Source organism: Aethalodelphis obliquidens, unplaced genomic scaffold (assembly GCF_003676395.1).
Source record: "Aethalodelphis obliquidens isolate GAN/ISIS:26980383/991018 unplaced genomic scaffold, ASM367639v1 scaffold30, whole genome shotgun sequence".
NCBI classification, from domain to species: domain Eukaryota; kingdom Metazoa; phylum Chordata; class Mammalia; order Artiodactyla; family Delphinidae; genus Aethalodelphis; species Aethalodelphis obliquidens.
This window is the reverse complement of record NW_020837974.1, coordinates 4747994-4759896: the sequence shown is the minus strand read 5'-3', so window position 1 is coordinate 4759896 and position 11903 is coordinate 4747994. Positions and strand designations below refer to the sequence as shown.

The window sequence follows — 11903 nt, the reverse complement described above, 5'->3', positions numbered from 1 at the left end:
CCCTCGCCCGCCGCCCCCTCCGCAGCGGCGGGCCGCCCGGGACCCCGCCGCGCCGGTGGCAGTGCCGCCACCGCCGGCCGGGCCTGGCCGCTGGGGAGGGGGCGGCGGCCGCAACGGCCGCGGCGGCCGGGCTCCTAGATCGCCGGGCTGCGCGGGGAGGCCGGACCCCCCTGGTTGCCCATGGACACTGCCCTCCCACCCCCACCCGGCCCAGCCCGCCCCTCTCGGCCCGGGGGCTGGGCCCGGCTGGCTGCTCCGGGGCGGCCAGGCCCGCATGGGTCTGCCCGGGGTGGGCGTGTGCCGGCCGCTGAGCCGCCCGGAGTCCCCGGGCCGCCCACCGCCCCCCGCGTGGCTGCCACCTCCCGCCCCTCGGAGCCCCGGGCTCGCCTCCCTGCCCCCACTGCGCCCCCCAAAGAGACAAACTTTCCCACCCGGGCGTCCCGCCGGCCCGCCCGCCGCGCCGGTCCGTCCTCGCGGGGCCGTCCACCTGGCTAGTCCACCGGGTGTCCGAGTTCCCCACGCCTGCCGCCGGGCGGAGCGGGCACCCTCGGGAGGAGAGGAGGGGCCGGCCGGCCCGGCGTCGCGTCCCCCAAAGCGCGTGTGCCCTGGTCCTGTTCTTTATCTTCGGGGCAGGAAGACCCAACTTACCTGAGGCGGGGGCGTGGGGGGGAAAGGGCGGTCAGTTTCAGATGTTTGAGATGAAGATTTGATGGGACAGAAGTTTTACCATCTAGGACTTTAACCTCGCTGTAATGAATGCAATTGAGATTACTTTTGTGGAATAGCTCTTTTATATTACGGGAGGCCTTAGGGCTTACTTGTTTATGGGAAAACACGTTGGTTATTTAAAGTAAATACACTCAAATAACAGTAAAACTGGTTGAAAAACTAGTTAGCCCCTAAAACAGCAGTATTTTAGGTTCTTGTACGTTTTAGTGGAGTCTCAAATTTTAACTTGTACATTTGAAACATAATTCTCCTCTTCTGATTGTATTATTCATTCAAAGTGTATCGGTGTTGTGAATAATCGGTTTCACTTATTTGTATCTAGGGTCAGTTTCACTTCTTTTCTGTATCATTGAATTAAGTCTACAGAGTTTTTTTTGTAAAAGTTTAAAGCAAAGTGATTTGTTTCCTTACAAATAAGTAAAATCCAAGTTGTCTTTTTAAAGCTTGTGAGTTTTCAAATGGAAATGCAACAAGAATGTGGGTTACATTGTTTATTAAGAAGTACAGGTATAACAGTTTCTTTTTGCATGTATTTATATTTTTACCACAATGTATGTGGAGTGCCATAATGTTCAAATAGCCATATGCTTATTTTTTAAAAATGAAAAAGAATAATGTATTCTAGCATTTGGTCACCACAAGGGAGAAATACCATATAAGGGACAGCATTTTAAGACTTTCAAGTAAAACATTGTAATTAAAGCAGGTACACTTAATGGAAACAATTGAGAAGTCACTTTGTCTCATTCCTCCACACACATCCAACCTTGATTTTTGTACTTAGTTTTTTTCAAACATGCTTTTGTAACTTTTTGTTTGTCTATCATCAGGAGGTGTTGAGAGAAATTTAAACTTTTCATTGAAGTAGTTGCTTAAAAGTCCTGAGATTTATTTCAGTAATGTTTAGAAGCTTTACTGAGAGTAAAGAACATGTAACATCTGAATCCTGAGCCCTACGCAACATTGTTTGGCTTCCAGAAAGGTTTTCTCCAGCTTAATACCTGATGGTTTCAGGGTAAGAAGTCATTGGCTGAATATGCATCTGAAGGAGAATGGATGTTGTTGGTTTTCCCAAATTATAATGCTATGTGGTTATCAATGACTCCGTTGTATGTTTTCCTTGGGTTTTTTTTCTTAATTAAAGAGTTGTTCCCCCCCCCCCCCCGCTCCCCCCCCACGCAACCGGAGCAAGTAAAATGGTTTTATTTAGTCATTTGTTAATGATTGTCCTGAAGGGATGTTTATCCCAGAAAATCAAGGTTTTTGCTATTTAACATTACTGTAAATAAGGCTGGCTTAATCGTCACTGTTTTGGCTTTCTTCTTCCTTTTCCTCCTCCTCTACTTCTTTTCCCCTTGTCTTATTCTTGCCTCCACACTGTTTTGTAATTTCTTTTGACTGTCAGATGAGGAAAGTATAAACTTTATTTGGCTAATATGGCTCAGGCTTTCTTCCTGAATAAAGGTCCTGTGTTTTACCTAGATTGACTTAAAATTTCAGTTCAGTTTTTCTTTTTGTTAAGATCTAATTAACATCTTCTTCTCTATTTCTACGTAAGATTCCAAAAATATTTAAGTTTGTACTTTTTTGGGGGGTGATAATCTTAATTTAAATCTTTAATTTAAAATCACAACAGAATTGAGGCTTTTAAACAAACCTTATTGTGAGTAGACAGTGCATCGTAACATTTGTTGAAGTGTCACGTACATGGGTAATTATTTTACTGTGCTGAATATTTTTTAAAACAAGTTTTAAAGGCTATTCCTACTTCAGAATTTTTAAGGATTAAATGAGATACTTTATATAAAACAGTCAGCGAAAACTGGTGCTAGGAGCAAACACTGGTTACGTCCTGTCTTCACAACTGATTCATTTGTTCAACACATGTGTGGAGAGCTTTCCTTGTGCCAGGTCAGGGCATGTAAACAAGAACATGATGGAGAGCCGCAGGCAGGATGGCTGTGAGCGCTAAGGTGGAAATCTGGAAATCAGCCCGAGGGTGCCCAGGGTGCCACCAGAGCTTCCAGGAGGGGTTCTCAGACTGTCTTGGGGGAGGGGACTATCAAGGAAAGTGTCCCAGAGGAAATGAATTCTAAACGGAGAAGGTGTTCACTGGCTGGAGGTGGAAGGGTGGAGGAAGTTTGGGGAAAGAACAGCATGTGCAGAGCCTGGAGAGAGAAGACAGGACAGGACCAGGGGCACGGAGAGGCTCCTAGGGCGGCCAGTGTCCAGAGTCCGGGTGTCGGGATGCTGGGCCGGAGGCACTCGGGGCCGCCTGGAAGATCGTCTGCAGAGCAGTGGCCTCTGCTAGATTTGGTTGCCGCTAGACAATATGGGAAACGTTCCTAAAGTGCTGTGTTGTGGAGTTTGGTAGAGCCCAGCCGGGAATGTTGGGCTTGGGACCTTTTCCCAGTAGTGACTAGTTTGGGTAATAGTTGCTCCATTTCGTAGACCCAGTGGATTCTGTCCAGTCTCTCATAGGTCATTATGAAAATTAAGTAAGTTAGTGTGTGTTCAGTGGGTGACACAATGCCTAGCACATAGAAAGTGCTCAGTTAGTGGTGGCCCTAAGATTTTAATAGGGTTCAGAGAGAAAATTATAATTAAGTACTTTTATAACATGTATTTGTGTTCCAGTTTGATGTAAGTAATGCCTTATGGACTTCATTTTAAAAAATCATATATGCGAAATAAATGAGCCTCTTCAAAATGTGTTTCAAAAGTGAGACTTCCTATATTAAAAAAAGTAATATATTTCAAACAATGTCATTTTGGACTTTAAGCTTCAAATTAAAGCTAGATTTTCTTTTCATGTAGTTGAGACTTTTCCTTGAGGAATTATATATGAATTGAAAATTGAGCCAAATGTGTTAGTGCATTTCACATTCTAGGTTTAAGCAAGGGAGAGAAAAAATATAGGTACTTTGTGAATGTATAGAGTTGGAAATTGAGATACCTGATTATAAAACGAAATATCAGATTTTCAGAGGGCATGAGATAGAATGACAAGATCTAATCAAATACTTCATTGAAGATTTTATAATTAAAAATTGTTGGCGTGTTCAGATTAGCACAACAGTAAATATCCCAAGGAAATTATTACAAAGTTAAAAAATAGTGTTGCTTTTGTGTTGGGGTGATTTGTTGGAAAATTAACCTAGCCGTTTTTAATTGTTTTCAAAGATCTAATGGTAGAATAAGTAGATTACTCTTCTTACCTTATGAAACAAATGTATGCTTTTCTCATCTTTTACAGAGGTGAACAATGACCACAGGTGACAAAGCTTCAGAATCTTCAGACCCATCAACCTGTCAGAACCAGCCTGGCAGTTCTGAGGCAGTCTCACCTGGAGACATGGAGGCAGGTTCTGCCAGCTGGGGTACTGTGTCTTCATTAAATGATGTTTCAAGTCACGCGCTTTCTTTAGGACCAGTACCTGGTGCTGTAGTTTATTCAAGTTCACCTGTACCTGAAAAATCAAAACCATCACCACCAAAGGATCAAGGTACTACTTTCTAGAAGAATCACTACAAGAAACTCCTGTATAAATGCTGTCAGTGGGTTGGTAGTTTCAGAGAGGGGCTTATTTTGCAAGATACACTGCCACCTGAATGGCCAGCAGAGTTACATTATTTGACAGGCTTCATTTTCCTCTGCTGCTTGTTCATGATTAACATATGTATCATAGCAAGGTAAGATTATTTTTAGTTACTATGAATTTATTTGTAGTTGAATTCCTAATTTTTTGAAGGATAAACTTTGTCTTGGTGAGAATTGAGATGGGCAAGCATTTCATTAACTTGTCCGTTAACTATAGTGCCCTAAGTAAATGTCTACCTTTTAAAAATTTAAAGATTTTTTTTAATGTTTTTAAAAATGGTTGCCTTTTGACAAATGAGCTCCACCCAACTTTGTTTTTGTTTGTTTAGTTTTTGCCAGTTAAAATCGTCTGTAGAAATAAAGCTCTTTGAAAGCGAGCAGATCCTGTAAATGTTACATTATGTATAAAGCCAGGTTAATGTGGTTATATTTGTTAAAACCCATGCTGATAAGTAAGACATTGACACTTTAGTTGGTACTCCTGAGACTTTCGGATTTGGAAGCTTTGAAACCTTAAGAGATTAGTTCCCACACAGAACATTGTTTGGTCTAGAATAATTTGGCTCTCACGTTGTTTTTTGTTTTGAGTCTTCCTAGTGCGTGTGATATTGTGATGTGGAGGTGGGTGGTAGGATTTGCTGAAGGTGTTTTGGGTGACGGGACATTTACATCACAAATCAAACAACGTAACTGAATGTTATACAGAGGGGTTTAAAGATCTTTATAAGCAGGGCATTCCCACAGGACATCCTCTCACAGACTCCAGCCTCCTGTCACCTTGCTGGGGCTCCTCTCTCTTCCTCAGCATTTAGTTTGTATCACCCCACCTGGCCCTTTTGGGGGCCCTTGTCACGCTCTTTGAACATCCATTTCTCCTTTCCTGATTTTGATCTCCCTTCTTCGGGAAGCTGAAGCCTGCCTTTTTGCATGCTTAAACACTCAATATTGCTATTAAAGTAGAGAACCATCTATTGGGCATCTCAATCTTTGGTAGTACTGAGGAACTGCTGAACTTTTGAAAAAACAGTCTTGCTGTGGATGATTTTTGACCTTTCCTAAATAAATTGTTTTTGAGCCTCGCCTGAGTATCATTAGCAATCTGTTTGTAAGTTTTAAAAATAGATAAGAAATTTTTAGACCATGTAGACTATACTTATGAGTATGTATAGTGATGCCTAACAGCCTGTTTCCCTGCTGGTAAATTTGGGATGACATCACTACCAACCTTTAGAATTGAGAGTATCCGACAGCTAGTGAGGACTGAGGAGGTGAGATGATGGTGAGGATGACGTGCTGCTGGGGGTACAGAACATGAGCATCCTCAGCACATATTACAGGGAATCGACTTTCCTGCACTTTTACTGTGTTGTACTTTGTTTATTTTTAAAATTATTTTAATGAAAAATTTTAAGTAGGTGCAGAAGAGAGAATAATTGTAATGAAGTCTCACGTGCCCCTCAGCCAGCTTCGATGTTTATCAGCTCCTGGCCAATTATACCTCCACCCACTTACTCCTCTCCCCACTCCCCATCATTTTAAAGCAAATCCAGGACTTTATACTTCATCTATAAATAGTTCAGTGTGTATATTTAAAGAAATCATGTCTGAAAATTAAAAACTTTTTATATTAAAAATCCAGTCAATGTGCAGATTTCCCTGGTTGTTGTATAATTTTTTTTAACAGTTGGCTGTTGAAATCAACCTCCAAACAAGGTCTATGCTTTGCATTTGGTGAATATCTTTTAAGTTTTTTTTAATCTGTTATATGCTGCCCCCCGCTTTTTTTGTCCTTGCAGTTTGTTTATCAAAGAAACCAAATCATATAGAGTTTCCCACATTCTGGGCTCTTTCTTTTAAAATGTCCCTTTCTCCCCTGTATTTCTGGTTAGCTGGTCATAAGAATCTTGATCAGATTCAGGTTTGATGTGTTGCTATTTATTCGGCTTCGGAAGTATACAAAGCTTTCTTTTTAAATATTTGTTTATTTTTCTAGCTCTAGGTGATGGCATTGCTCCTCCAGAAAAAATTCTTTTCCCATCTGAGAAGATTTGTCTTAAGTGGCAGCAAACTCATAGAGTAGGAGCTGGGCTCCAGAATTTGGGCAATACCTGTTTTGCCAACGCAGCGCTGCAGTGTTTAACTTATACACCACCACTTGCCAACTACATGCTATCACACGAACACTCCAAGACATGTAAGTGTTCTGTATTATTTTATGTGTATAGTGTTATGGTATGCTAACCTACTTTCATTTTTTTTCTCTGAAATGAAAGTGAAGCTTTAAGCCAAGAATTTGATCATCACTAAGGAGTTGGTTTCTTCTTTTAGAAATCATGGAGGAAGACAAAGATTTACATTCAGGTCGCATAAAAAACATTTTGCACATAATTTGACCTGTAGAATTATTTTAAAAGAAACATATTTTATCAGCATTTGGCACTTCTGAAGCCCCTGCTGGCTTTCTGCACTTGCTAAAAAATGTGACTAAAAAATGTGACATAAATGTCTACTGTCAACAGCTTGGGACAAGCAGGGCTAAGAATCCCACTTCTCCTGGCATCCATCCTGTGTTGAACGCTTGATTCATTTACAGGCTTTAAGCATTAACGGAGAGGAGCCTCTTGTCACTGGTCCTCACCTCCTGGAAATTCATGCAGGACTTTCCCTTTAGTGTGTGAGAGCTCGGTTTTCAACCCAGAGGGCAGGAAGTTAGTTAACACACGTTATGTCTTTAATTAGGTGAGAGCCAACTCCGTGGTCAACTAGTGAAATTCAGAATTTAGAACATACCCGTTTTTTGAGGTTTTGACCTTCTGCATATAGTGTTGTACATACTCTTCACCCTTGATAAGTGAAATCTCCCTGTTCTTTGATCTACATTAATGTGTGTGTGTGTATGTTAGGGTGCTGGTCCTTCATTATTAGGGTGAAAAAAAAGCCCCTTGGTTTCTTTTTGAATAGCCCTTTACTTTTTTGTTTTTTTTTTTGTGGCTTGTGGGATCTTAGTTCCCCCACCAGGGATTTATTTATTTATTTATTTATTTGGCTGTGCCGAGTCTTCATTGCAGCACGCGGGATCTTTGATCTTCATTGCGGCGTGCGGGTTCTTTAGTTGTGGCATGTGGGATCTTTAGTTGAAGCATGCGAACTCTTAGTTGCAGCATGCATGTGGGATCTAGTTCCCTGACCTGGGATCAAACGGGGCCCCCTGCACTGGGAGCGTGGAGCCTTAGCCACTGGACCACCAGGGAAGTCCCCCGACCGGGGATTGAACCTGGGCCCTCGGCAGTGAAGGTGCCGTGTCCTAACCACTGGACCACCAGGGAATTCCCAAATAGTTTTTTACTTAATGGAGAATTTAGACTCACTCTTTTAAAACTTTATTCCCCCAAAGAGCAAAATTATGGTTTTAAAGAATTTGGAAAGTACAGAGAATTTTAAGGTAACCAAAAGAAAATCACCTAGAATCTCACCATCAAGAGGTGTTTCTTATGCCAGGGTTTCAAATTACAGAAGGAAGATTCTGTTTGCCCTCATTTTCTTCCTTTTTAAGTCCATAATTCATTCCCCACAGACAGCTTTCCTATCACTTTTGCACTTAATGAAAGTAGGATGTGGATGAAAACCCAGCACTGGCACCTGGACAGAGAGAGAGAGGATGGAGACAAAAATGCAGACACTCGGGGTATCCAGAATTAGGTGCCTGTCTTTTATAGGCCATTGGTAGTTTTCTCTTTCTCTCTGTTTTCTCAGCTTTATTGAGGTGTTGTTGATAAACAATAAATTGCATGTTTAAAATACACAATTTGATGCATTTTGACATTTGTGTATACCCATGAAACGATCCCCACAGTCTACATCATGGACATACTCATTGCCCCCTAAAGAGTCTCAGTGCTCCTTTGAAATCAGCCCCTCCCGCCCTTTCCTGTCCCTCATCCCCTCCACCCCAGGCAGCCCCTGATACGCTTTCTGTTTGCTACCGATTAGTTTGTATTTTCTAGAATGTCTTCTATGTGGAATTACGCAGTATATATTTTTATATTGCCTGGCTTCTTTCACTCAGCACAGTTATTTCAGCATTATTCCATGTTGTTGCATGTATCAATAGTTAATTTTTATTGCTGAGTAGTATTCCATTGTATGGATAGATGTACCACAGTTTGATTCTCCATTCACCTATTGATGGACATTTGGGTGATTTCCCATTTTGGGCCATCACAAATTAAGCTACTATGAGGACTTCCCTGGTGGCGCAGTGGTTAAGAATCTACCTGCCAATGCAGGGGACACCGGTTCAATCCCTGGTCTGGGAAGATCCCACATGCCACGGAGCAGCTAAGCCTGTGCGTCACAACTACTGAGTCTGCGCTCTAGAGTCCATGAGCCACAACTACCGAGCCCATGTGCTGCAACTGCCAAAGCCCGCGTGCCTAGTGCTCTGCAACAAGAGAAGCCACCACAATGAGAAGCCCATGCACCGCAACGACAAGTAGCCCCCACTCGCCACAACTAGAGAAAGCCTGCACGCAGCGACGAAGACCCAACGCAGCCAAAACACAAAACAAAACAAAACAACAAATTAAGCTACCTTGAAGTCTTTGTAAGGACATGTTTTCATTTCTTGTGGGTAAATATCTAGGAGAGGAATGGCTTGGTCCTATAGTATGTGTGCGCTTAACTTTTAAGTTACTTCCAAACTGTCTCCCAAAGGGATTGTGATATTTTACATTTCCACCAGCAGTGAATGAAACTTCCATTTGTTCCCTATCTCCCCTAATACTTGGCGTGGTCAGTCTTTCCAATTTTAGCCACTCTAATAGGTGTGTAGTATAATAGTATCTTACTGTGGTTTTAATTTGCATTTCTGTAATGAATAATGATGTTGAACATCTCTCCATATGGTTCTTTGCCATCTGTGTATTTGCTTTGCTCAGGCGCCTGCTCATATCTTTTGCCTGATTTAAAATTGCGTAGTTTTCTTATCGTTGAGTTTTGAGAGTTCTTTATGTATTCTGGATAGAAGCCCTTTATCAGATATGTAATTTGCAAATGTTTCCCAATCTGGAGAAAATAGTCTCCTCACACTGTCTTTCAAAGAGCATGTTTTTAGTTTTGAAGAATACTACTTCATTATTTTTCCATTGTTATCATCTGTGCTTTAGGTGTTGTATTTAAGAAATCTGCCTAACGAGAGGTTGCAAAGATTTTCCCTTTATTTTTTAGCAGTTTTATACTTTTAGTTTTTATATTTAGGTCAGTGATACATTTTGAGTTAATTTTTATTTGTGGTGTGAAGAATGGATTAAAGTTCATGTTTTTCAATATGGATATCCAGTTGTTCCAGCACTATTTGTTCAAAAGATAGCCCTTTCTCTACTGAATTGTTTTTGTACCTTTGTCAAAAATCAATTGATCAGGGCTTCCCTGGTGGCGCAGTGATTGGGAGTCCGCCTGCCGATGCAGGGGGTGCGGGTTTGTGCCCCGGTCCGGGAAGATCCCACGTGCCGCGAAGCGGCTAGACCCGTGAGCCATGGCTGCTGGGCCTGCGCGTCGGGAGCCTGTGCTCCGCAACGGGAGAGGCGCAGCAGTGAGAGGCCCGCGTACCGCAAAAACAACAACAGCAGCAGCAACAGAAATCAATTGATCATATACATATGGATCTATTTCTGGACTCTGTTTTGTTACACTGATCCACTATCTGTCTTGACACCAAAGCACAGTGCCTTGTTACTATATATTTAAAAGTTTTGAAGTCAGGTAACTTTTCCAACTTTGTTCTCCTTTTTCAAAGTTGTTTTGGCCATTCTTGGTCCTTTGCATTTCCAAATGAATTTTGAAATCAGTTTGTCAATTTCTACAAAAAAGCTTCCTGAGATTTTGATTAGGATTGTGTTGAATCTGTACATCAGTTTGGGACGAATGACATCCAAACAGTATTGTCTTCTGACCCACAAACTAGGTATTTATTTAGGTTATCTTCAGTTTTTCTTAGCTGTGTTGCATAGTTTTCAGTATACAAGTACAATTTGTACATTTTTTAATCCGATTTATCCCTAAGTATTTCATATTTTTGAAAGCTATTATAAATGGTAATAGTTTTTGAATTTCGATTTTTGATTGTTCATTGTGAGAATATAGAAATGCAGTTGAACTTTGTTTATTGATCTTGTATCCTACAACTTTGCTCAGCTCCTTAATTCTAGTAGTTTTTTTAATACAATTACTTGATTGATGCCCTTATGATTACTTAGAGGCGTGTTTTTAGTTGCGAGATGATTGGGGATTTTTCGGAAATTGTCCTGTTACTGATTACCTGTTACTTTAATTCCATTGTGGTCAGAGAAGATACTTTTATTGTTTGAATCCTTTGAAACTTGAGACTTGTTTTATGCACCAGAACGTGGTCTAGCTTGTTAAATATTCCACGTGTACTTAATAAGGATGTGTATTCTGCTGTGTTGGTTGGAGTTTCTATAAATGCTGATTATGTTTAGTTACTTGATAATGTTGTTGAGGTTGTCTTTTATGTCCTTTTACTGCTTTTCTGTCTACTTGTTCTATCAAATTTTGAGAGAGGTATGTTGAAATAAAAGAAATTTTTGAATTTGTTTCTTCATTCTGTTCTATCAGTTTTGCTTCATGTATTGTGAAACTCTGTCACTTAAGGTTATTATGACCTCTTGGTGAACTGACCTATTTATAACTTATGAAATGACCCTCTTTATCCCAAATAGTATGCTTTACTCTGAAATCTGCTTTGTCTGAAATAGAGCCACTCCAGTTTTCTTATTAATGTTAGCATGGTATGTCTTTTTCCATCTTTTAACTTTTAATCTATTTGTGTTTATATTTAAAGTGGATTTCTTGTAAACAGCCTATAGTTTGTTCTTGTTTTTTAATCCAGTCTTACAGTCTCTGCCTTTTAAAATATAAATCATTTATATTTAATGAGAGTATTGATATGATTGGTTTTACATTTACCATCTTGCTATTTGTTTTCTAATTGTCCTGTATTCTTTGTTCCCTTTTTCATCGTTTTCTGCTTTCTTTTGGAATGAGTAATTTTATATTTCCTCTCCTTTATTGGCATATTTTCTCTAACTTTGTTTTCTCTTTTTAGTGGTTGCTTTAGGGTTTAGCATACATTTTTAACTTACCATAGCTTGCATTGAGATACTATTACATTTCTTGTGTAGTATAAGGACTTTATGACAGTATACTTTCATGGTCTCTCTCTAGGCATTTGTGCTATTGTTGTCACACATTTTATTTTTACTTAATTTGTATCCACATAATATATTGTATTATTTTGCTTTAAATAAAATTTAAAAGTTTTAAGTAGTTTGTTAAGGTTTCTTTACCAGTCTTTTATATTTACTTACTCTTTTATCATTTCCACTGCTTTTAATTCCTTTGTGTAGATCCAGACATCCATCTGGTATTTTTTCATATGCCTGGAGGAATTCCCTTAACTTTTCTTGCTGGTGACAAACTGTTTTTTTTGTTTGTTTGGTTGGTTGGTTTTCTTAATAAATTTATTTATTTATTTATTTTTGGCTGCGTTGGGTCT

General features: G+C 40.3%; 1 protein-coding gene across 3 annotated transcripts in view; it reads left to right on the top strand.

Moving 5' to 3' along the window:
* The window catches only part of USP42 (ubiquitin specific peptidase 42), a 36220-nt gene that overhangs the window by 738 nt on the left and 23579 nt on the right, over window positions 1–11903 (top strand). For 2 of the 3 annotated variants that reach the window (XM_027125708.1, XM_027125710.1), the window contains exons 2-3: window positions 3986–4235; window positions 6324–6524. In XM_027125708.1, the coding sequence (XP_026981509.1) occupies window positions 3995–4235; window positions 6324–6524 (442 nt within the window). In that variant the 5' untranslated portion in view covers window positions 3986–3994. Of the gene's footprint in view, window positions 1–513; window positions 1745–3985; window positions 4236–6323; window positions 6525–11903 lie in introns of those variants that run through there. The other variant, XM_027125709.1, reaches the window with a different exon arrangement.